General features: G+C 36.8%; 1 protein-coding gene across 1 annotated transcript in view; it reads left to right on the top strand.

Moving 5' to 3' along the window:
• The window catches only part of DNAJC13 (DnaJ heat shock protein family (Hsp40) member C13), a 129,383-nt gene that overhangs the window by 82,198 nt on the left and 20,890 nt on the right, over nucleotides 1-26,295 (top strand). The window contains exons 32-45 of the mRNA XM_003781698.2: nucleotides 2,207-2,361; nucleotides 3,892-4,093; nucleotides 5,854-5,969; nucleotides 6,786-6,864; nucleotides 8,511-8,646; nucleotides 11,218-11,402; nucleotides 11,843-11,917; nucleotides 13,867-13,986; nucleotides 15,520-15,699; nucleotides 16,380-16,547; nucleotides 19,595-19,708; nucleotides 20,162-20,278; nucleotides 21,958-22,135; nucleotides 24,835-24,926. Coding sequence (XP_003781746.1) covers nucleotides 2,207-2,361; nucleotides 3,892-4,093; nucleotides 5,854-5,969; nucleotides 6,786-6,864; nucleotides 8,511-8,646; nucleotides 11,218-11,402; nucleotides 11,843-11,917; nucleotides 13,867-13,986; nucleotides 15,520-15,699; nucleotides 16,380-16,547; nucleotides 19,595-19,708; nucleotides 20,162-20,278; nucleotides 21,958-22,135; nucleotides 24,835-24,926 — 1,917 coding nt within the window. The remainder of the gene's footprint in view (nucleotides 1-2,206; nucleotides 2,362-3,891; nucleotides 4,094-5,853; nucleotides 5,970-6,785; nucleotides 6,865-8,510; nucleotides 8,647-11,217; nucleotides 11,403-11,842; nucleotides 11,918-13,866; nucleotides 13,987-15,519; nucleotides 15,700-16,379; nucleotides 16,548-19,594; nucleotides 19,709-20,161; nucleotides 20,279-21,957; nucleotides 22,136-24,834; nucleotides 24,927-26,295) is intronic.

Raw genomic sequence — 26,295 nt, 5'->3', positions numbered from 1 at the left:
ATTTTCGTAAGTAATTCATTATGTACTTGAGCCTCATAGCTATGATTTAGGAATACTTAAACCTTTTTTGTTGTTGTTCAGATCCCAAGATGGCAGAAGTGCTAGGCTTCTTTTTTGAAACTACACAATTTTTCATATATTCTGCTGACAAGTGTTCCCTGTCATTTTACTGAGGAGAAAAACTTAGAGGAATTCAAAAAAGAATGAGACTTACCTTTGACAACCTGAGACTTTATACCTACATTTTGCAAAGATACACTTATTGTCAAAACCTAACTGAAGGGTGGTGGAAGGTTTTTCATGGCACATTGATTTCAGGGGGATTTTATCAAGAACAGAATAATATACTAGAACCCAGGGTACTATTGATGAGACTAATCAAAGAATATTACACCGTTTTGTCAGTAGACACGAGACTAAACTATATGTTTTATACAGCAGCCAGTGAAGCCCTAGAAATAATTTGTCTAATAATATAGTAAAACCTCCATTGTTGACCTCTTGCCTACATTGACCACCTTAAGATGACCTAATTTTCATAGAGTAGACATGAACCACATACGTATATCAGCATAGTAGGCTGAATTCCTTATTTAGACCACCTCCATATATGATCAGTTTATTACTGTCCTTTGGATGGTCAGCTTGATGCCCATGATGGCACAATTTCTGTACCTTTACACAAATAGAAAAAGAGAGTATTTATTTTTTTATTTTTTTGAGATGGAGCCTCAAGCTATCCCCCTGGGTAGAGTGCCATGGCATCACGCTCACAGCAACCTCCAACTCCTGGGCTCAAGCGAGTCTCCTGCCTCAGCCTCCCAAGTAGCTGGGACTTACAGGTGCCCGCCACAATGCCTGGCCATTTTTGAGTTGCAGCCATCATTGTTGTTTGGTGGGCCCGGGCTGGGGATTCGAACCTGCCACCTTAGGTGTATGTGGCTGGCGCCTTAGCCGCTTGAGCCACAGGCGCCGAGCCAAAAAGAGAGTATTTAAAAAGTAAAATAAAAAAAATCCCCAGTGATAGTACCAGTATAGGCATTAGGGGCATTCTTTTCTCCTGTATTTCTGGGCAATTATACATGTATTTTTTTTTTCAAATTTTATATTATTAGAAATAACGTCATTTTTCCTGAGAATGTTTTAAACAATTACAGCAAAAGTTTTTTTGGCAGAATTCTAGATACAAGAATTACTAAATAACTAAATATAATAGTATTCTAAAGAATACAACTACCAATTCTTCACCCAAAAGTTTAACAGTTGATTCCTCTTCTAATTTTTCTTTGCACCAAATGGTAAAACCATGATTGTGTTTTCTCCCTTTGTGTCTTTGTCCTATTTTAGAGAACTAAAACATCTTAAATTTGCCTGGAAGGAAGTAAGAAAAGCATTTATTTATTAAAATATTAGTCTTTAGTATTTTATCTCTTTCAGGTAAAGATGTAAGTTTAAAAATTTACTATAGTAATGTACAAGAAACCTTGTTCAAAGGTAGTACTTTGTGACAGTGAAGTTCACATCCTAGAAAAAGTGCTACATACCTCATTGCTGAATATTACCATAGTCAGCTTCAAATTACTACCTTTGGCGGTCTGGTGACCATAGTGATATTCAGCAATAAGGTGTGTATCACTTTTTCTAGGATGAGTTTGTAGACGTAATTGTTCAAAGTCATATGATCATTATTCTGACTGTATTTGACCAACTAGAGATGGGGGCTTCTCAATTTAGTTACTTATAATTACTTTGGGTAGAAATTCTCTTTGTAAACTCCAGCCACATTACATGAGGACAAGTTTTTTTAAGATCTTCTGGAAAGACTGGTTCTTAAAAACAAGCAGGTACAGGTGGGAACTATCACCAACAATGTATTGCAGGATAATTGATCTAAATCTTAACAGGATCTTCCTTGTGTTGGTCATAGCTGTTACCCATGCTCCAAGGCCAGTCAGCCTAAATAACATTGGCAGCACCTGACACTTGAAGTGAAGTGTGCACAAAGACTCAGGCTGTGGATTCTGCCCTGCCAAGCCAGTTTGGACCAGGCACCTTCCCCTTCACACTTTTCCGTGCTTCCATCTGAATTCCCACGGCACAAAAGCAGTTGTGTTTGCTTTCTTAAAATTTTTTAACCAGATCACTTATTAGTAAATTGAAAGATAACTTTATGCTGATTATAACTGTATTTTGTTTTGTTTTAAAGACAAAAGGACAAGATATTTTTCAAAGAAGTATACTTGGGCATATCCTACCTGAAGCGATGGTTTGTTACTTAGAAAATTATGAACCTGAAAAGTTTTCTGAGATTTTTCTAGGAGAATTTGATACCCCAGAAGCAATCTGGAGCAGTGAAATGAGGTAAATTACCAGTCGATTGTATTTTATGCTCAGAATTTTTGCTACTTGCCATACGGTTTGACTTTTATTAAAATAAATGTTTTCATTAGTCTGAAATGATAATAATCATTGATGTCAGATTAAGTGAGAGGTTTTCACAATGTCTTATGCTTTTTTCTATTCTAACATAACTTGATAGAATTACTGTTAACTTAATAAAGTTCTACATAAGGACAGGGAATACTGCCACCAGTGCATCTTAATTTATAGAATTGGTAAGATTTTAGGAAATGAACTGATAATGCATATGTGGAATATATAAAGTCAAGACATACCGTCTAGGTATTTGGAAATAGGACCATATTCCACTACTTAAAAACCATAACCACATAGTGTGATACCGATCAGAGATACCCAAAATAATTTCAGAATGAGGATTTCCTAGCCAGCATGTTTTAACTTTAACCTGCAGGCTTGTATTTTTAGGGAATGTCCTTTTAGGAGAGGAAGCCATGGGAGAAGCCTGTGGAAATCGAGGAAAAGGAGAGGCTCAGAAGCTGATGGCAATGTCCACCCAGGCTCTGTCCAGAAACTGACTTGACGCTTCATAGATTCAGTGTCAAGGCTGCCTCTGGAGAATCCCTCAGTCCTCTTAGCTAGGTAGCATTAGACCTTCTAAGTCAAGTGTTCACCCCCCTTGGACTGATTTCACACTCTACATACTACTTGCTGGTTATCATTTGACTTGTTGGATAGGTTGACCTATAGGCTTGCCATGTGCTAGCCATCAATTTGAATATATTCTGTATGGCAGCCATACTTTTCATTGAGAAAAATTATGTAGGAATATTTAGCAACACTGTTCTTTTGTATAATCATTTTTCTCCTGACATTGGCTAATGTGAGTCCACATTGAAAAGACATATCTGTATACTGACCAAAACCAAATTTCTGCTTAGCTGAAGGCCAGATCCCAGACTACAGTTAAGTTAATTAAATAATTAGCATGTGGTGAGCTGCTTTGGGATAATAGCAAGCTTGAGTTCTCTGGCTATCCAGGGGTCCTCAAACTTTTTAAACAGGGGGTCAGTTCACTGTCCCTCAGACTGTTGGAGGACCGGACTGCGGGCCCTGGGACAAGTCAGCTGCTAAGCAGGACAGGCAGCGGTGGCAAAAACACCTGGTGGGCTGGATAAATGTCCTAGGTGGGCCACATGTGGCCAATGGGCTGTAGTTTGAGGACACCTGGATACCCTCACGAATTCAAGTGCCATACCCAAAATCATACCATAATGGCTGATTTTTTTTTTTTGTAATGAGAAGGATTAGGCATATCAGTCTCTTTCTCAATAATCTGTGCAGATATTGTAGATAAATTTCTGTTATTTCTACATGGTAACATTAGATACCTTGAATAATATATTAAATTCTCATTTTAGGCTAATAATTGAGTTATTCTGAAGGTGATCTATATAATTCTCTTGCATGGTTAACTTTCCCTTTAAAATAAAATAATTCGTAATGCATGAATGGAAGCTTTTGTAATTGTAGGCGCCTCATGATAGAGAAGATTGCTGCCCATCTTGCTGATTTCACACCTCGTCTTCAGAGTAACACGAGAGCACTTTATCAGTATTGTCCCATCCCTGTTATCAGCTATCCACAACTAGAAAATGAACTATTTTGTAATATTTATTACCTCAAACAACTTTGTGATACACTCCGTTTTCCAGATTGGCCAATTAAAGACCCGGTAAGTCAGCAGTTTGATCTGTGTCTTCATAAGCTATAAAGATAGCCTCTAATCACTTCCGGTTATTTCTTCCTTTTGTGATAATAAGAATAATAGCTTCCTTAGTATTCCCTCTTAAAAACTAAACACTGTGTAACACTGAGTGTATACACATATATTTGAAGTCTCAAACTGAAAGGTAAATTTTTTTTTTTCTGAAAGGTAATTTTTTAAGGGAATATTAATAACTTTACAGTCTTGATCTTTCATGAGAAAGACAAAAGAAATTCCATGCAGGTAATGCAATTATATACCAGAATAGCTTGTTGAAAGCTGGTCTTTACAGCAGATGGATTAAGCTCATGGGTGTTGGAGTTAGCCAATCTTGGATTGAGTTTCTTTTGGGCCTTTAAAATAATAACTATTTAACATTCAGCATGTGGCTTGACTTTTCTAAGCCTAAGTTCTCATCTCTAAAATGGTGATAGTAATAATAATAATATCATAGTTATCTCTGGTGGTAGTTGTGAAGATTAAATGAGAATTCACATAAGCATAATTCCTGGCACATATTAAGAGGCATTAAGTGTGACCTACTCATTTATAAAGCAGTATGTGCTATCTGCTTATCCGTGGGATTCCTTTAATTCAAGACTTGGGATATCTATAGGGATCTAGGTGCCCATGTTTTTCTGTTACTGTGGCAGAACTTATGCTATTACCGTTACAGTCTAAAAGATTTTAGGACAGTTGTCATTTGTACCCCAAGTCACTTCCTCTTTACAGTGCAATGACCAAATAAAGCCAGGTAATCTCTGGTACTTGTTCAGGATTCAACATGAGATAGTAGAAAAAGTATGGGCTTTTTAGTCAGACCTAGATTTGAATCTAGCTCCACCACTTATTAACTGGCAAACATGCAGCTATCTCTCAGAATCTCATTGTTTTCTTGTATTACTGGAATTTTATGTAAGAATTAAATACAATGTATTCCATTAAGTATGTAACGCCTCGGCATGTAAGCGTGCAAAAAATACTAGCTCTTTTCTTCCCACTTGCTACCCAGATTCCCTTGTGTTCACTATCTCTCACATTCGTTTGAATGCTGGCATGCTGATTAATAATTATGTGTCAGATCACCTTGAAAAGTCTTTGCTTTCTTAGGACAGTGTATCACCTACTAATTTTTAAAGTTTTTCATATTTTCTGAATGTTTAAAAACTAAAGGTAGAAACAAAAATTGGCAGAGAACAAAAAATAATCACTTAAAAAATAGATAATGTAGCCTTATAATAAATACCTTGCTACCCAACTCTGTAATAGTGCTAAGAAGGCAATTTTGCTTATTTGTATGTCAGAAAGTATTAATTGGGTAGCCTAAAAGTGTCATTTTAAATAAATATTGCACAAGAATAATAGTGCAATACTTAAATGTGCAATAATTTTTAATACTTAAAAATTATATTCTGAAATAGTATTACTTTAACAGATACACACCTGTAATCCTGGCAGTCCGAGAGGCTGAGGTGGGAGGATCACTTCAGCTCAAGAGTTCATGACCAGACTGAGCAAGACCCTGTCTCTCCTAAAACATAGAAAAAAATTAGCTAGGCATGGTAGCAGGCACTTATAGTTCCAGCTACTTGGGAGGCTAAGGCGGGAGGATTGCTTTAACTTAAGAGTTTGAGATTACTGAGAGTTAGGTTGATGCCATGACACTCTAGCCTAGGGCAACAGAGTGAGACTTTTTTTTTTTTTTTTTTAAATCCTCTTTCTTTAAGGTTAAGCTTCTAAAAGATACCCTTGATGCCTGGAAGAAGGAAGTAGAAAAGAAGCCACCTACAATGTCAATAGATGATGCTTATGAAGTGCTTAATCTGCCTCAAGGACAGGGGCCGTGAGTTATTTTCAGTTATTTTATGATATTAAATGTCTGCCTTATCTTAAAGTATTACTGTCATAGGCTAAATTATACTTAAGCCAACCATTTTAAAAATTTTTGCCTATTGTGTGATATATATAGCTATGGGAATAATCATATGGAACTATGTGCAACTTTTATTTATTACACATTTGTTAGCCAAATTATATTCTGTTCTTTGTAGTACATTCATTGTTCTCTATTAATTGAAATTAATTAGAGTTCTTGGCCCTGGGTCAGAGATGTGGTAGTCACTCACATATTTGATTTCTCCCATGTCTCACAGTTTGTGTTATGTCTGAGGAAGAGATTTAATAATAATGTGCCTTGGATACTAAATAATAGATTATGAAAGAATACAGATTTATTTTATTAATTTATCAGTGAAGGTTAATAGTAGACTGGATACATTAGAGAAAAATGGTTTAAAAGACATTTTCTTAAGTGTAGATTAAAATTTTACATTTTTGACAAGACTGATTTAATAGCTTAGAAATATGGAGCTCAAATTTGCTGAAAATTTAGACAGTTTGGTGTTTTAAAAACTATTTCTTAGATGTGGTTTAACAATTTAAAATGAATGGTAACTTTGCATAGGAAAGTTTTAGGTTTTATCTTTGACCTGTAAAGATAAAGAAATAATCTTAATTCTTACTGGTTTAATTTGATGCCTAATATATGATCACATACAATTCCTGATATAAGTAAGGTTCTTAAAAATGTCATTTTAGGTATTTGTGTGTTTTTTTTCTTGTACCTTATTGTATTCATAAAAGTTTTTCTGTTTAACAGACATGATGAGAGCAAGATTAGAAAAGCTTACTTCAGACTTGCACAAAAGTATCACCCCGATAAGAATCCAGAAGGGAGGGTAGGTACTGCCTTTGGAATTAGAGCTTTGGGATGGATTTATCTTTGCTGTAGTATCAAAAGAAAAGAGATCACTTTTTGGGCCAGTATCTGCCTTATAATATGTGCCCGGTTTATGTTTCATAAAATTCTAGCCACATGTTCATATTTTGTGCATGGGTGATTCTCCCTCAATTTACCAGAAGAGCTGCCCTTGTAACGAGTAACTTATGGGTTTTATTCTCTTTCCTTACCTATGTCTGTTAACTCTACTGGAAAGTAACAAGAATAATTGAAAAGTAGGAATGTGGGTAAACTTAATTTATTTGTAGGTGATACCTTTGCCATTGAGATTGCTTTGGGTAATTTTTATATATATATATATTTTTTTTTTCTAAGGCCATCTAACTTCATATCACTCTAAAGAAGTAGAAAATTTGGTTCAAATTTTAATTTTGTTAAAATTTTTAATTTTAATTTCATTTTGTTTTATTTTTGATAGAGTCTCACTTTGTCGCCCTTGGTAGAGTGCTGTGGCATCCTAGTTCACAGCAACCTCAAACTCGTGGGCTTAAGTGATTCTCTTGCCTGAGCCTCCCAAGTAGCAGGGACTATAGGTGCCTACCACAACACCTGGCTATTTTTAGAGATGAGGTCTTGCTCTGGCTCAGGCTGGTCTTGAACCTGTGAGCTCAGGCAGTCCACCTGCCTCACCCTCCCAAGTGCTTGGATTATAGGCGTAAACCACCATGCCTGGCTCCTTGGTTCAGCATCCTTAATTCCACTTTGTCCAATGAAGATTCATAAAAGATACTGATGAACCACTAAAACTAGGACTGATAGTCTATTACTAGGAACTTGGAATAATTTCTAATGATTTCAAGGTCAGCGGTTTTCATTGGAAAGAGATACATTCCTGAATGGGAAGGCTTGACATTGAAAAGATGCCACTTATATGTTTAAGGCATTTTCAGTCAAAAGCCTGGGATTTTTTTTTTTTTTTATAACCTCATAGTAGTTCATATTCATCTGAGAGAAAAAACAAGATAGGAAAAAATTTTGAAATCTGTTATTAAATTGTCAGGCTTAATCTAGCAGATATTTAAAAACTTCAAAAAGCTATAATAGTAAAACAATATGATACTGACACAGGAATCAAAATATAGAGTGATGGAACATCAGATAGTGTAGTTTAATAACATGGATTTAGGAGTCAGATCTGGTTGTAAATCTTAGTGCTGCTACCAATTGGTACTTAACTATCTCTAAGTTACAGTGTCCTCATGTGAAAAATGAGAACAATAATAGTATATACCTCACATGGCTGTTTTGAGGTGAATGAAATAATAGCATTTAGCACAGTGCCTTGGCGTAAACAGTAGCTTTTATCATAATTTTTGTTAGGCCAGAAGCTAGACAGTTTAGTATGGTCTATTTGAAAAATTTTTTAGTAAATGGTATTGAGATCATTATGTGCTGTTTGAGGGGAGGACATACTTTCACCTTAACAGTTTTGTAGTTGGATTATAGTTAGAATAAATTCCTTAATGTAAAAAATAAAAAATAGTAGCTAAAATTATTAGTAAAATACAAACCAGCAGTGTCCTATTTTAAGCTGTAATTTGAGATGTTCCAAATTAAAATTTAATTATGTTTGGTTACATACAGGATATGTTTGAAAAAGTAAATAAAGCATATGAATTTTTATGTACCAAATCAGCAAAAATAGTGGATGGACCAGATCCAGAGAACATAATTTTAATTCTGAAAACACAGAGTATCCTCTTCAACCGTCATAAAGAAGGTAAGCCTCTGTTATTCTGAGATTTTAAATTATTCTCCAGCTAATCCAGGTTATCTGTTTTTCAGCATATTTTAATAGTTTTTTTTATTTTAATAGATTTTTTAAATAAAATTATTGTAAAAGACTCTTAAAATTACATTGTAGAGGCCTAAGAGGAATGATCTTCTGAATGAAGACCCAAAGTTGTTTGTCTTACAACTTTCCCTTCCTACCTACGTTTTCCAATATTTTGCATTGCCAGTCAGGTTTTATTGTTTCTTCCTGAGTGATGTTTCTTTCTATGGAGTTACCTGGTTGGTTTTTGTGTTTAACCATTTATCAGCAGATATAATAAATGATATCTAAAATGGAATCTGGAATTTAAGGATTATTTAGTCATGTAAGACTGTGCCTCCAATAGCTTCTGAAGGTTGAAACCAGAATGTTGAGGTTTTTGAAAAGCAGTACAAACTTTTCAAATGATCGTATATGTCTTTTCACACTTCCTGTTTCCGTTGTACTTATCAATACCCTCTGGTCCTGTGGGACAGTTTGAAAAACACTGGTGTAGATATATTAGTTGTAATTTCAGGGTATGAGATGGTCTAACATGTTTGGAGAGCCATCTCTGATAGCCCTAACAATAGCAACCCAGAAAATCCAAGAGTATATTGAAAACATTTAAGACTTTGTCGGGAACAAGGGGTTGAGTTCAATCTGGCAGATGTCTGTTGACATGGGAACTGAACTCAGCTTATCACAGAAAGCGGGAGATCAGTTTGCTACAGGATGATGTTGACAGAAAAGACAGAACAGTGGGGATTTAAGATAAGCATGGGAAGTGTTGGATAATTAAAGATAAGAGATGAAGTTGCAATTTAATTATTGGAGGGGACAGCCTGGGGATTTAGCAATTGGATCATTTAAGAGAGCAGTGATTATTTAGTTGATTTACTTTTCAGATGAATTGAAAAGAACATATTGTAAATCATTTTAGTTAGATGGCACTTTCTGCTGGCGGTGCCTGTTGCTCAGTGGGTAGGGCGCCAGCCCCATATACTGAGGGTGGTGGGTTCAAACCCAGCCCCGGCCAAACTTCAACAAAAAAATAGCTGGGCGTTGTGTGGGCTCCCGTAGTCCCTGCTACTCGGGAGGCTGAGGCAAGAGAATAGCCTAAGCCCAGGAGTTGGAGGTTGCTGTGAGCTGTGTGACACCACAGCACTCTACCAGGGCAATAAAGTGAGACTCTTTGTCTCTCCAAAAAAAAAAAAAGATATTTTCTGCTAATCAGAATGAATTTAGAAACCATTTTCAAAACCCTTGGTTCTTTTTTAATGGTTGATAACTATATTTACCGTATCTGTTACTGAGCTTGTCATCTGGTTTTGCTCTGGGGTGGAGGTCCTGATCTGATAGAACTTAAAATTAATTTACTCTTTTTTCTCATCACATACCTGTATGTATGTGTCATATTAGGAAAATTAGGATCAGTTCCAGAGGACCTTTTTTTAAAAGCCAGTTTAGAAATGAGGTTCAAATGGCTAAGGCGCCAGCCACATACACCTAAGGTGGCAGGTTCGAATCCAGCCCGGGCCCCCCAAACAATGATGGCTGCAACCAAAAAATAGCCGGGTGTTGTGGCAGGCACCTGTGGTCCCAGCTACTTGGGAGGTAGAGGCAGGAGACTAGCTTGAGCCCAGGAGTTGGAGGTTGCTGTGAGTTGTGATGCCACAGCACTCTACCCAGGGGAACAGCTTAAGGCTCTGTTTAAAAAAAAAAAGAAATGAGTTTCAATTTAAGGCCAATTTTTGGTTATCTTGAAAGGTGAAAAGCTTTATGTGGATTTCAAGTGAAATTACAGAGTTACTTTTAAAGTAACAGCCAATTAATTTGCACATTTCTGCCTAATAGGTTAGTTTTAAAAGAAGAAAAGAACAGAGTAATTGGGCACATGCATATGCTAACTTTCATTTTTAAATATACTTATTGAAACATGAATTAGCTAAATACAGTTAATAATTTAACATTTTTATTTTATATTTCTAGTAATAAATTCTATTTAGTATTTTTGAATGTTTATTTTAAGAAAACTGATAAAATAGAAAAAGGTACTTATATAGAAAGATTGATTTAAAATATTCACTCGTTTAAATAAAATGTCTTCTCAGAATCTTTATTCTTTATAAAGAGGTACTTATGAGTGTTAATTTAATTTCTGGTGCATTCGCTATATGTTGCTGCCCGTGACTAGGCAAAAAGTTGCAAAGATCACATGGACAACATAGAAGTAGATGTTCTGCAAAGGATCAAAACAGTTATACACCAAGGGCAGTTAGTTTTGCAGAAAATATTATTTTCTAATGGAACATTTTAGAGAAATTGAACAAGTTTGCTAAAAGGAACAATCCAAGGGATTTTCTACTATGAAAATTTTAATTTTTTTATAAACTGAAATTAGAAGACTTTTAAGAAGTTAAATGTCTTTATGTTTTCTAAGGCAACATACTTGAACATGGTATCAAAATTAAAACCTTGGCATGATCAGTTTTTGTTTAGTCTTGTTTTCTCAACACTAACATTTGTGTTTTTCAGATTTACAGCCTTATAAATATGCAGGATACCCCATGTTAATTAGGACTATAACAATGGAAACTTCAGATGACCTCCTTTTCTCAAAAGAATCACCATTGTTGCCTGCTGCGGCAGAGCTGGCTTTCCATACTGTTAACTGTTCGGCCCTCAATGCCGAAGAGCTCAGAAGGGAGAATGGAATAGAGGTGATATGGAGTAACCTCTGTGCCTATCGTTAAGCTGGTTTGGACACATTATATGCCCTGACAATAGAGAATATACCAAGTACAAATGTAGATGATACAGTTTCTTGTTTAAATTTATTCTAGCAGTTTATATAATATTCTCTGTATGCTCATTCCAAAATTAAAGGTAGAAATGAAGCTTTATTTCATAAAGTGAGTCACAGAGTACTCAGTTCAAAATTGGTAAAGGTAATACTACTTACAAAGTAGCTTATTGGGAATACTGAAAAAGAAACTTTTGGGAGTCTTTTGTTTACTTATTTAACAAATGTTAATTGAGCAAACGTTTGTGTACCAAATAAGTAACATTAGAAGATTATTTATATTTTATTTCTACTAGAAAAGGATTGTTAGACTTCAAGTCAAAATGGAGAGTTAATAGCTGCCTTCTTTGTCGCTAGGTGTTACAAGAGGCATTTAGTCGCTGTGTGGCTGTCTTGAATCGTTCTAGTAAACCGAGTGACATGTCAGTACAGGTGAGACTAAAAGTCATGGTTCCAAGAAAGTTACACTAGACTAGGGGTGTTCAGACTTTATGTACTTGAGAATCAACCAAAGAGCTCATTAAGGGGCGGCACCTGTGGCTCAGTGGGTAAGGTGCTGGCCCCATTTACCGAGGATGGTGGGTTCAAACCCGGCCCTGGCCAAACTGCAACAACAAAAAATAGCTGGACATTGTGGTGGGCACCTGTAGTCCCAGCTACTTGGGGGGCTGAGACAAGAGAATCGCCTAAGCCCAAGGAGTTGGAAGTTGCTGTGAGCTGTGACGCCACGGCACAGAGGGTTAGTAAGTGAGACTCTGTCTCAAAAAACAACTCCTTAAAACATGGATTGCTAAGCTCCCTCCCTACCCTGAGTTTCTGATTCTTTGTGCCTAGGATAGAGCCCTGAGGAAAATGCCTTTCTGTCAAGTTTCTAGGTAACACTAATGCTGTTGATCTGTGACACTTTTAAGTATTACTGCACTACAGTACTTGTTATCTATTGGCTTATTTTTTTTTCTTACAGTAGAGAATAATAGGCTGAACCCTATATCTCCATCACCTAGCTTCCAAACATTTGTCAATCTGCTATTTTTATTTCACATATCTTCTACCTCACTCTCCTACCATGATTAGTGGCCTAATTTTGTCACATTTATAATATTGAATTATTTGATAGAAAGTCATCAGGAATTTATTGATTTTTGTAGAACATTATCTTTCTGTGTGGCTTTTTACTTATGCTAGCAAAATCTAGAATATATGATAGAACTGTCAGGTGCTAGCTTTTGAATTTTATTCTCCCATTGTGAAGTACATTACATAAATAGAATTGTGATATTCTGCCGTGTTAGTAAGATGGACAAAAATACCTTAATCTAGAGGCCAGCAAATTTTTTTTTTTTTTTAAGGCACAGTATCCCTATGTCACCCACCATAGAATGCTATGGCATCACAGCAACCTCAAACTCCTGGGCTCAAGCAATTCTCCCGCCTCAGCTTCCCGAGCAGCTGGGACCACAGGCGCCCACCATAACGCCTGGCTATTTTTTGGTTTTACACTGTTCAGCAGGCCCAACCTGGGCTGGAACCCACCAGCCTCGGTGCATGTGGCTGGCGCCCCACTCACTGAGCTATGGGAGCTGCCAGCAAATTTTTTAAATGAAAGGTCAGAGAGTAAATATTTGAGGTTTTCAGGTTTCATGCAATCTATTACATTTTCTTCTGTGTTTTTTAAACAACCCTTTAGAAATATAAAAACCATTCTTTATGTAATTTAAATATAAAAAATCATAGATGGACGGCACCCTATGGCTCAAAGGAGTAGGATACTGGCCCCATATAACAGAGGTGGCAGATTCAAACCCAGCCCTGGCCAAAAACTGCAAAAAAAAAAAAAAAAATCATACATTTATTCATAATTACATATTTTACATAATATACTATATTACCATATATTTTATTTTTTATTTCAGATTAATATGAAATCACAAACAAGTAGGTTATAATGTTTGCATTTGTTAAATAGGGTCCTTGTAATTGTTTCCTGTACCCAAAAGGTGTGCCATAGACCCCTACATTGTATCCCCCTTTTTTTATTAAATTGTAAATGTGTACATGAAACATTCCAAATTATATATAAAATAGCACATTATACCCCATAAATGCACTAATAAAAACCATTCTTAATTCCCTAGCAGTACAAAAGCAGTCCTGTAGTTGATTTGGCCCTTGGGCTATAGTGGCTGTGATTTGCCAACCAGTCCATTCATCTGTAGGGAATCTTAATGAGAAACACTAGTGATCCAGTAAAAATATTCTAATTTTGGAGCATTATGTATACCATTAAGCATTATTCACAACTCTGCTGATTTGATTTCCACTATGTCTTGAGTAAGGTATGCACATGTAACTATTTTTTTACTTTATTTTGTTGTCTGCAGGTGTGTGGACACATAAGTAAATGCTATAGTGTGGCTGCTCAGTTTGAAGAATGCAGAGAAAAGATTACAGAAATACCTAGCATCATCAAAGATCTGTGTCGAGTGCTGTATTTTGGCAAGGTAAAGTTAATTTTTAATGGTTTCTTGATACAGGATAGCAAACAGCTTTCTTGACAAATAGCCATTCCCAATTTATAATCAGGTGCTTTTCCAAAAAATATTTGAAAGTAAATTATTTGGTTCTTAAGCATTTTTTCACAAAAATCTTATTATAAATGCTTTGTTTCTAGGCTGACCCATAAAGAATAAGATTAGAATGACATACCTAAAGGGAAGTAGGTACCATCAGAACATTAGAAGAAAGGCAGGTACTAAATAAATCTAATGGCAAAAGGCCATGTGAAACCTGAATGCAGGCAGTGCTTGGGGAGAAAGCGTTAGAGTCTGGGAACTTAAGGTTTCCTCCCAATACAAAACTACTGAGGGAGGTTGACTGTGGGTAGATGCAGCAGGTGACTGGGAAGGAGGGAGAGATTTCTTAAAAAACTGGGCAGAATGAGAGTTGTATTGAATAGGATTGAGGTGCAGATCTGGAACTAGGATATCTAGAAGAAATCTGATGGAAATATCTATAGCTCAACTATATCTACTTGATGGTTTTAGGAATATTTGATAAGAATACAAACTCTTGGCTTGGTGCCGGTAGCACAGTGGTTAGAGCACCGGTCACACATCTGGACTGGTGGGTTCAAACCCGGCCCAGGCCTGCTAAACAACAATGACAACTAGAACAAAAAAATAGCTAGGCATTGTAGCAGGCACTTGTAGTCCCAGCTACTTGGGAGGCTGAGGCAAGAGGATTGCTTAAGCCCAAGAGTTTGAGGTTGCTGTGATCCGTGATGCTACGGCACTCTGCTGAGGGCAATATAGTGAGACTCGTGTCTCAAAAAAAAAAAAAAATACAAACTCTGTTATAAAGAAATACATCAGGCTCAGTACCCATAGCACAGTGGTTATGGTGCCGGCCACATACACCGAGGGTAGCAGGGTCGAACCCAGGCCAGCTAACATTGACAGCTGTGGCAAAAAATAGCCAGGCGTTGTGGTGGGCACCTGTAGTTCCAGCTACTTGGAAGGCTGAGGCAAGAGAATCTCTTAAGCTCAAGAGGTAGAGGTTGCTGTGAGCTGTGACACCACAGTACTCTATCAAGGGAGACATAGTGAGACTTGTCTCAAAAATAATAATGATAAATTAAAAATAGAGAAATCATTTTGAAAAAATCCTGCACAAAAGCTATCATTGATGTGGCTAAGTAAAATAAGTAGCTTATGACTTGGTACTGACTATTTTTAAAATTTAAAAATACAATAAATCAGGGAAAGCTATATTCCCAAGTCTTCCAATAGTAGTCTCAAAGATAGTAACTCTGGTATCTCATGATAAGGGCACTTTTTATTTTAGGCTTTAAAGAATGTAGGAGTCAGATTTAGACCAGAATTGGAGATAAAGATATCTCCATACATATATATGTATATAAAAAAGAAGTAAATATTTTGCAAAATAAACTAGTTAGCTTGACATACGTTTATAACCCATTTCTCTTAAAAGCTTTTTTTAACTATAATTTTATTTTGTTATTTCTATTCTCCCAGAGTATTCCACGGGTGGCTGCTCTTGGGGTGGAATGTGTCAGTTCTTTTGCTGTGGATTTCTGGCTACAGACACATCTATTTCAGGCTGGAGTTTTGTGGCATCTGCTTGGTTTTTTATTTAATTATGACTACACACTAGAAGAGAGTGGCATTCAGAAAAGTGAAGAAACAAATCAGCAGGTAATTCTAACTTGCTTAACATTGAACTTGAGCCCACACCGTAGTTTGATGGTAAGTTAATGTGAAGCAAGGCTTCAGCTATCCAGAGCCCTCCAGGGATAAACTGTTTTAACTAAGTTTGTTGCTCTTTAAGCCCCCACATTTTTCATCTAAACCACTTATGCTTGAAGAAAGGAATTTACAATAGCTTATACTGGACATAATATTTTCTTACTCAGTTTTGTGATGCAGAATTATGATTGCATAATACAGGTAAATATAATATCAGGCAGTTGGGGCTAACGCCCCAAAACACTTGAGTACTTGTCTGACTGTTACAGGTATATGGATATCTTTTCTGTCTCTCCTGTTCACTCTCATTCATTGCTCAGATTGTCACTGTGTGCCCCTAGCAAGCAAGTTAGTTTTTCTATTTCCTATACCCCAACCTTTCCCCTATTGTGCTTCTAGTTATTTATGAGATATAGTACATCGATGGACAGAGATTTTGATGGTCTTTCCTATAAATGATTAAATTCTGATATATCAGCTTTTTAACATCAATTTGGAGACTCTTTGGTTGCCCTTTTGGATTGGCTTTTGGTCCTTGAAACATGTTCCATATTTTGATTCTACAAAGTTATTGTGTTAACTCGTGTAAGGTAGTAGATATAAATTAATGGCTTAATTTTTTATACCAGGAAGTAGCCAACAGCCTCGCCAAACTGAGCGTTTATGCTCTAAGTCGTCTTGGAGGGTATTTGCCAGAAGAAGCAGCAACTCCAGAAAATCCAACAATAAGGAAAAGTTTAGCTGGCATGCTAACACCCTATGTTGCTAGAAAACTTGCTGTGGTTAGCGTTACTGAGGTATGTGCTTCAGAGGTAGTCTGTCTGGGTTGTAATGACTAGTGCAAGATCCTTTTAAGTAGTGAAAGGAACACAACAGTGATTGCTGGAAACCTAAAAATTGAAAATATTCACATTGTAGAGTCCACCATAATTTTTACAATCTTTAGTCCCAAAGGAACAGGTCAAGAGAGTGAACTTGGAATGGTCTTTCACACTGGGAAGACTACTGGGAGTGAAGAGACCCAGAGTCTGTTTCTAGCTGTTTCTGATAAGCTATTGCTTATTTAGACTCAGAGTTGAAATCCTGGGGCGGCGCCTATGGATCAAAAGGGTAGGGTGCTGGCCCCATATGCCAGAGGTAGCAGGTTCAAACCCAACCCCGGCCAAAAAAACAAAAAAAAACCAAAAAGAACCAGAGTTGAAATCTGGAAGTAGGCTCGGCGCCTGTGGCTCAAGCGGCTAAGGCGCCAGCCACATACACCTAAGGTGGCGGGTTCGAATCCAGCCCGGGCCTGCCAAACAACAATGACGGCTGCAACCAAAAAATAGCCAGGCATTGTGGTGGGTGCCTGTGGTCCCAGCTACTTGGGAAGCTGAGGCAGGAGACTTGCTTGAGCCCAGGAGTTGGAGGTTGCTGTGAGCTGTGATGCCATGGCACTCTACCCAGGGGGACAGCTTGAGGCTCTGTCTCCAAAAAAAGAAAAAGATAAAGAAATCCTGGAAGTAAGTGTATAAATGCAGACATACACATACATGCACATACACATCTGCACAAATACTTAGATGCATTGCACAAATAAGTATGACTTGGTGGATCTCCCAACCTTTTTTTGTCCTCTTTTGTGGTGATCATTACAAAAAGATCTAAGAATATAGCATTAAAGAATTAGATAGACTATAGAAATTTATTAATTAAGCAGATTAATACATACCCTTTACTTGTAAAAGAATGCTTAAGGGTAGTAAAAGATTTTATAAAAAATTAAGTGACTAGGCCAGGCACAGTGGCTCGTACTATAATCTGAGGACACTGGGAGGCCGAGGTAAGTGGATTGCCTGAGCTCAGGAATTTGAGATCAGCCTGAGCAAGAGCAAGACCCAGTCTCTGCTAAAAACAGAAAAGCTAGCTGAATGTTGTGGTAGGTGCCTGTAGTCCCAACTCCTCAGGAGGCTGAGGCAAGGAGATTGCTTGAGGTTGCTTGAGAGTTTGAGGTTGCTGTGAGGTATGACACCATGAATGACAGTTTACCCAGGGCAACTGACTGAGATTCTGTCTCAAAAAAAGAAGAAAAAAAATAGAAAAGAAATTAAGAGACTAGGTTCATTTTTGGTATAAAAAAGTGAATATAAATTGTTAGATCTATACCAGTATGTTAACTGTAGTTATTCCTGAATGGTAGAATTATAGGCTATTTTTCTTTTTTTCTAATCATCATGTATTATTTTTTAAGAAAAAATGTCTAGGTTCCCAATATTGAAGGTACTTTTAGAATATGGGCAACTTGTTTATTTTCATCAAGTCTGACTATGTGGTTCACAGTGTAGGCCGTGCATTTCAGTTCCCCCTGGTAAAACGAGAGCTCGAGAGGCCACTCTTTATCTTTGTTCTTTTCCTGAACTTTGTGTTCATCAGTGTAATACAATCTTCTCACTGAAAAGAGTGGCTTCAAAAATACCAACAATTTGGTAATTAACTTCTTTTATAGGCTATCTTCCCTCCACAATATGATGGTATCATTTCAAAATTAAACTTTTGTTTGTTTGTTTGTTAATCTAAAATAGGGTTTTATTTTGTTAGCCAAGCTAGAGTGCAGTAGCACAGTCATAGCTCACTGTAGCCTCTAATTCCTGGGCATAAGTGATCCTCCTGCGTCAGCCTCCCAGGTAGCTGGGACTGTAGGCCAGTGCCACCACACCCAGCTAATTTTTTTTATTTATTTTATAGATAGGAGATCTTGCCATATTGCCAAGGCCAGTCTTGAACTCCTGATCTCAGCCTCTGCTTCCCAAAGTGCTGGGATTAAAGGCTTGAGCTTAAGGCTCAAGACTTTAATGCCAAAAATTTTAAAGGCTTAAAAATTAAATCTTGGCATATGTTCATCTGGATTTAATAAAATGTTCATTTAAACAATCAAGTTTTAAAGTTTCATGATTTGTCCTGACCATATATTTTTTAGTTGTTTTATTTAACTAGACACATTAACCGTTTGAAAACATGTAGATGGCTTTATATAAGACAGAAGCGATGCCCTCCTCTTTCCTCTTAACACAGAGCTCTATAAATGTAAAATTGAAAAGATTTTATTCACACATTTAAGGAGGTGTCTGTGTTTGTACTTAAAACTGAGAACTAAACAGGGAAAGCATGCTGGATGGCTAAGCAATCATAATGAATGTGTGCCTGCAAAACTGCTATGCAGCTTTGAATCTTAAGTGGGGCCAAGAAAATCCAAACTGACTTCCAATTCGTAAATTTTATTTCTTTTCTGAGGGGCATGTGTTCTAAAGACTTAGATTTTGTTTTCCTATTATTTGTGTATAAAGGTAATATGGCGTGATTCTTATACAGCATGTCCCAAAATTCGTCCCTGCAGTTGCCATATGTGATTCTGTACATATTAGCCATCTCTTTGTAAAATTTTAGGATGAATATGTTGTAAATAAAGGTACATTTAGCTATAATTTCCCATTTTTCCTAAGTATGGTAACTTTAGGGACTGAGACCCTGTATTTGCTGGTGTTCATGAAGTACTTGAAGACAAAATACTGACTTTTCAACATAGCAGAATAAATGCAAAGACTGTTAAAGCCAGGCTCAAATTTGAATCCCAGTTTCACCATTTACTGGTTATATAAATCATTTGATCTTTTATATCCTTGGTTCTTTTGAGCTGCAGAGTGAATAATGCCAAAAAAAACTTAGAATTTCTTAGGTACTTTTTGTTCAAATCCATTATACTTAAGGCAGCTGTTACAGTGCTTGGCATGTAGTAAATGTTTTTAATAAATGATAACTTTAATTTTTTTTACTGAATGTTACAAAACAGTTATCTTCTATCTCCTAGATTTTGAAGATGCTTAACAGCAACACTGAGAGTCCCTATTTGATATGGAACAATTCTACAAGAGCAGAACTACTTGAATTTATTGAATCCCAACAAGAAAATATGATTAAAAAAGTATGTTATTGTCTTATAAAATTCTTGGGTAACTTATTCTGATAGAATTTCTGGAAATGCAGTTTAGTATTGCCAAAGCAGAAACCTCTTATTTCTCATGTTTGGTGTTAAGCCTGTAGTTCTTTGCCAAAATATTTAGCCCACTTAGGAACAGCATTCTATTTTATGAAATAATACATTAAGTTTTTGTTGTTGTTACAACTTAATATATGTCTTTCTTCTATTTTAACCAGTTTTTGTACACAGAAGTCTTATTTTAATTGTTACTCCAGTCCCTTTTCCTAGTAAATCAGAGTTCTCCCCAGTAATATGATGTGTATCACACTTTTTTTTTTTTTTAGAAAATGTATGATGTCCTGAGTAATTTATCTAAACTGAACATGGAAAGATTTACAAATCAGACATTAATGATTCTAATTTATATCTAACAGTCCATTTTCTTTTTATTAAAAGGGTGATTGTGACAAAACTTATGGATCAGAATTTGTATACAGTGATCATGCCAAAGAACTTATTGTAGGGGAGATTTTTGTTAGGGTGTATAATGAAGTCCCTACTTTCCAACTAGAGGTAAGTTATCTGCTTTTAATTTTGTCTGAAACCTTTGATTATTTATTACTGAAAGCTGCTAGTTTATTCTTATTCTTTATACCTGTACTTCATGTTATTGGATTTTGCTTTATTGCACTTCAGATAGTGCTTTTTTGTGTTTGTGTTTTTTAAGTTTGAAAGTTTGTGTCATCTGTGTCAAGTCCCTCAGTCTCCATTTTTTCCAACTATAATGCTCACTTGGTGTCTCTGTGTCACATTGTGGTAATTCTTGGAATATTTCAAACTTTTTCATTACAGTTATTGTCTGTATGGTGATCAGTGATCTTTGATGTTACTATTCTAATTGTTTTGGGGGTGCCACAAACTATACCTGTGTAAGGCAATGAGGTTAATTGATAAATGTGTAAATGTCATGTGTGTTCTGATGACTCCACTAACTAGACATCCCCTCCCTTCTCTGTCTGCCTCCCTCTCCTTGGGCCTCCCTATTCCCTGAGACAATATTAAAATTAGGCCAATTAATAATCCTGCAATGGCCTCTCTTTTCAAATGAAAGGAATAGTTCCTGTCTCTCACTTTAAGCTCAATGAGGAAGACAAGTAAAAGCTAAGATAAGCCTCTTGTGCCAAATAGCCAAGTTATGAATGCAAAGGAAAAGTTTTTGAAGGAAATTAAAAAGTGCTACTCCAGTAAATACACAAATGACAAGAAAGCAAAACAGCCTTATTGCTGATACGGAGAGTTTCAGTGGTCTAGATCAGCAGTCCCCAACCTTTTTTGGCATCAAGGATCCATTATATGGAACTCAAGTTTTTCCATGGGCAGGGTTGGGTATGGTTTCAAGATGATTCAAGTGTGTGACATTCATTGTGTATTTTATTTCTAATGGTAATCTGTATTTGTGGCCACTCCCTAGCACTAGCATCACCACCTTAGCACCACCTCAGATCATCAGGCATTGGTTGTCCTAAGGAGCTCACAACCTAGTGCCTTGCATGTGCAGTTGAAACGAGGGTCCACACGCCTGTGAGAATCTAGTGCTGCTGGTGATCTGACAGAGGTGGAGCTCAGACAGAGAAGCGAGTGGTGGGGAGGAGTTGTAAATACAGATGAAGCTCTACTTCCTTGCGCTCTCATCACGCTCGCCTCCTGCTAGGCACCCTGGTTCCTAACAGGCCACTGACCAGTAACCAGTCAACAGCTGGGGGATTGGGGACCACAAGTCTAGATAGAAAACAAACCAGTCTCAACATTCTCTTAAGCCAAAACTCTCTCCAGAGCAAGGCCCCAAATCTCTTCAATTCTGTGAAGGCTGTGCAACCTGAGGAAGCTGCAAAAGAAAAGTTTGAAGTTAACAGAGGTTAGTCCATGATTTTTAAGAAAAAAGCCATTTCGTAACATAAAGATGGAGGGTAAAGCAGGAAATACTGATAGTGGAGCCATAACCCCAGGTCTAGCTGAGGTCCTGCTATGGTCCTGATAGGAATGTATAGATCTCTGAAAGTTGAAAAACTCTTTTTAATAATGTGTCCTGTTCCCCATCCCCTGTAATACATAGATGTATTCATGTATGTGTGTTAAAAACATGTTGATTTACTTTTATAGCTTGAAGATTTTCTTTTTTCTAGGGAGTCTTTGTGATAGGCTATATCTGAGGGCATGTGTGTTTTTTTTTAATATTTGTTTGCTTGACTTAGGTTCCAAAGGCATTTGCTGCAAGTCTCTTGGATTACATAGGCTCCCAGGCCCAGTACCTTCACACATTCATGGCCATCACACATGCTGCAAAAGTGGAGTCAGAGCAACATGGAGACCGCTTACCAAGAGTGGAAATGGCTTTGGAGGCTCTGAGAAATGTCATAAAACATAATCCAGGTGTGTGACTGTACCCTTGGTCAGGCTCAGTAAGACCATTCCAGCAGGCTCAGCACCTGTGGTTCAAGTGGCTAAGGTGCCAGCCATATACACCTAAGGTGGTGGGTTCAAATCCAGCCCGGCTCCACCAAAAAATAGCCAGCCGTTGTGGCGGGCACCTGTGGTCCCAGCTACTTGGGAGGCTGAGGCAGGAGACTCGCTTGAACCCAGGAGTTGGAGGTTGCTATGAGCTATGATGCCACAGCATTCTACCCAGGGGGACAGCTTGAGGCTTTGTCTCAAAAAAAAAAAAAAAAAAAAAAGACTCTTCCAGCAAAAGAGCCCTAAAAATTCTAATTCTCATCTTTATCAGAGAAACTCAGAGAAAATTACACCTGGTTATGACTCCAGGGAAAAGGTTGATTGATATTCTAAAAGCTGCCTCCTATTCTGACTTTGGAAATTTGGATTTGGTAAGCAATATAGAATGTACAACCTAAAACAATATAAACTCAATTTAAATTACTTGACTACACCAGGTCTTTTTAAGTAACATTGAACATTGTCTTTTAGGTCTTCTTTTGCTCTTTTCAGGAAATATTTAAAGTATTATTCAAATTCTGACTTTTTGATTATTGCCAAAAATTTTTTCAAATAAAATCAACAGTAATTAAATGTTAGGAAAATTATTCACATGGTGTACTTGAGATGTTATTAAAGATAGTGTTATTAAACTATTTTTTTTTTGAAAACTTTATTTTGTATTATTTAGATTTAGCTAAGACATTATTAGTAATAGATACAAAGAAATAGCAAAGCAAGCTAGGCTATTGATTTGGAACTTATAGTAAGCAACAGCATACACTGTTTGTGAAAATTTCAAAAGAAATTTTCTTTTGACAGCATTTATAAAGTTAATGCATTAGAATCACATGCATTTTTTAAATTTAGATGCAAGGTGTGTATGTCATTAAAGTATTTATGACAATTCTTACCTATTAAAGAAGTGATTTGAAAATGAATTTAAAAGCAACTTATTTATAGAATATTTTCAGACTTTCAGTTGAAGGAGTATTAGTTATCTTAAGAAGCCTCAGAGATTACCGAATACACTGTATGTTTTACTACCTTACAGCAAGAAAGGCAGTATATGCTAAACAGAACCTACTGTTTAATATTTTTGAGTTCTTTACAAAATTATAGTAATTATGTAGGGTTAAGGTTTGACATAAGTAGGAATGGAAATGCCACTACCTTTTAGTATTTTCTGGAGTAGTCCTTTGTTTGTGTTTATCAGTCCACTTGTAATTAGTCTTCAAGTGGTCGAGTTTTAACTCAATCATGAAAGCAAAAGGATGTCTCTGCACAGCTAAGGACATAACAATTAAAGCAAATAGACAACCTTGAGAATGGGAAAAGATATTTGCATGTTCTGAATCTGACAAAGAGTTGACAACTAGAATGTACAGAGAACTCAAAGTAATTAACAAGAAAAGAGCAAACAATCCTATCTATAACTGGACAAGAGACATAAACAGAACCTTCTCTAAGGAAGACAGACAAATGGCTAACAAACATGAAAAAAATGTTCATCGTCCCTAATCATCAGAAATGCAAATCAAAACCACCATGAAATACCACCTAAGCCCCAGTGACAAAAGCCCACATCACAAAGTCTTAAAGTTGCAGATGCTGACTGACATGGATGTGGAGAGAGGGGGAACACTTCTACACTGTTGGTGGAACTATAAACTAATACAGCCTCTTTGGAAAGAAGTATAGAGAATCCTCAAAGAACTCAAATTAGATCTACCATTTGATCCTGCAGTCCTATTACTACTAGGTATCTACCTAGAAGAAAAAAATCCTTTTACCATAAGGACATTTGCACTAGATTGTTTCTCACAGCTCAGTTTCCAATTGCCAAAATGTGGAAACAACCTAAATGCCCATCAACCCAGGAATGGATTAACAAACTGTGGTATTTGTATACCATGGAATATTATTCGGCCATAAAAAGATGGTTACTTTACATCTTTTGTATTAACCTGGGTGGAATTGAAACACATTCTTCTTAATAAAGTATCACAAGAATGGAAAAGCAAATTCAGTGTACTCAATACTAATATGAAGCCAGTAGACAATCTAACACATGCCAGCATACGAGAAAAAATTCAATTCAAGTTGGGGAGAGGGGGAAAGGAGAGGAAGGAGGGCACTCCACTTATTAGACACAATGTAAGGGTGTATGGCACACCTTTTGGGTACAGGACCCAACTACAAGAGAGACTCTGCCTAACAAATGCAAATATTGTAACCTAGCTGTTTATACTTTCATATTAACCTGAAAAAAAGAAAAAGTCAAAGGATGTCGAATACTCCCAAAATATAATTGGTTGAGGGGATTAGATCTAAAATCTAGAAGTAAACAGTAAAATTTACTACTTTAAACTTTAACTTTTAAGCTCTTTTTGAATTATTTGATAAAAGTTCTTGTTTTTAGCCTGGAGGATGGGGTGAGAGTGAATGAAAACAAACCTAGGAAACACTAATATATTTTTGCCTTTTAAAAAAGATACACTGCTGCTTAGAGACAGTTTAATTACTTCATGTCATAAATGTTTAAAGTGTTATCAGAGACTTATATCAGTTTTCCAAAGGTGTGTGGTTTAAAACCTATCTGGGAAATAAAAAATAACCATTTTATTCTTATTCCCTAGGCTCTGAAAGTGAATGCATTGGGCACTTTAAGTTGATATTTTCTCTTCTCCGAGTCCATGGGGCTGGTCAAGTACAGCAGTTGGCTTTAGAGGTAAAAGTATTTTGTACTGAAGCATGTTCTCTTTCTTCCACTGAGTCCTAATGAGTCATTATCCAAAGTTGAGTGGAAGTATGCATATAGTTTTTAAAATGTTGCCTATTAAGGCAAATTAATATGTTTTTAAAATTTGAATTAACATACTCAATTTGAAGAGCACACATTAATATAGTATCATTCAGGGTGGTTCCCTTTGTTGCCATTGCCATGCATTAGGGCTTGGGATACAGTGTACAGTGTCACATGTGGGTTAGGGAATAGAACATATTAAGGAATCTTAGGATCCACAGGTCAGCAAGAAGAGTAGGCAGGGCTTCTCTGATCTCTCAGTCTTCTCACAGAGATATTGAGGGTACTCTGCCTGGCTGTGCATCATGGGTTTGGATTATTCCTGAGGACTGACCCTTCTGCTGCACTCTCCTCCTTCCTATCTCCAGCGCCCCCATTCGTTATTTAGGACCAGTACAAAAGACATACTATACCTTGAGGTTGTACCCTCTCTGAACCCACTGAGAGGGTTCTCTCAGTGAGTGTTATAGGCAGACACCTGGGTGTGCTGCTGTTTATAGTTCTCTAGGAATCCCAGCTGTCTAGAACCTGTGAATCTTAAGGGTCCAAGAGAAGCTGTGGAGGCCCCTTCTCAGGATAATGGAGCCAGTGAGATCCCTAGGATTCTATTTGGGCACAGCGTTTACCCTCTGAGAGAAGCAGGAAATTCCTGATCAAAGGGAGTTCTTTGTCCGAACAACCCAGAGTGAATTCCTGGGATCATTTTTGAGATGATTCCGCTCATTACAACGATTTATTGCAAGTACACCAAATCCAACCCTCTGGTAACCAGGTGTATGAGTGGTTTATGAATAATTTGTATAATATGCTCTTAGATTATATTAATAGTTCAGCTTAAAATAGGTTTTTAATAGAAAAATGAAAGTTAAATCCGGCTAGGTATGGTGGCTCATGCCTATAATCCCAGCACTTTGAAAAGCTAAGGCTAGGGGATTGCTTTTTGAGACCAGCCTGAGCAACATAGTAAGACCCCCATCTCTACAAAAAAAAAAAAAGAAAGAAAGAAAGAAATACAAAAAAAACACGCCCATAGTGCCAGCAACTCCAGAGGATGAGGCAGGAGGATTGCTTGAGACTAGGAGTTTGAGGTTGCTGTGAACTGTGATGACACCACTGCACTCCAGCCAGTGCAAGAGAACAAGAATTTGTCTTCAAAAAGCAAAACAAAAATAAAAAACAAAAACAGCTTAATGAGTATGTTCTTTTAATTGAAGATTATGCTTCCCTACTTGATTCCTTCAGGTAGCTTGTAACTTCTAAAATAAACATTAAATCTAAGATACGTTGCTCTAAG

This window comes from Otolemur garnettii, unplaced genomic scaffold (genome assembly GCF_000181295.1).
Source record: "Otolemur garnettii isolate 467f Iridium unplaced genomic scaffold, OtoGar3 scaffold00002, whole genome shotgun sequence".
In the NCBI taxonomy this organism is placed as follows: domain Eukaryota; kingdom Metazoa; phylum Chordata; class Mammalia; order Primates; family Galagidae; genus Otolemur; species Otolemur garnettii.
The sequence above is the reverse complement of the archived record's forward strand: the minus strand, read 5'-3'. Positions and strand labels throughout refer to the sequence as shown.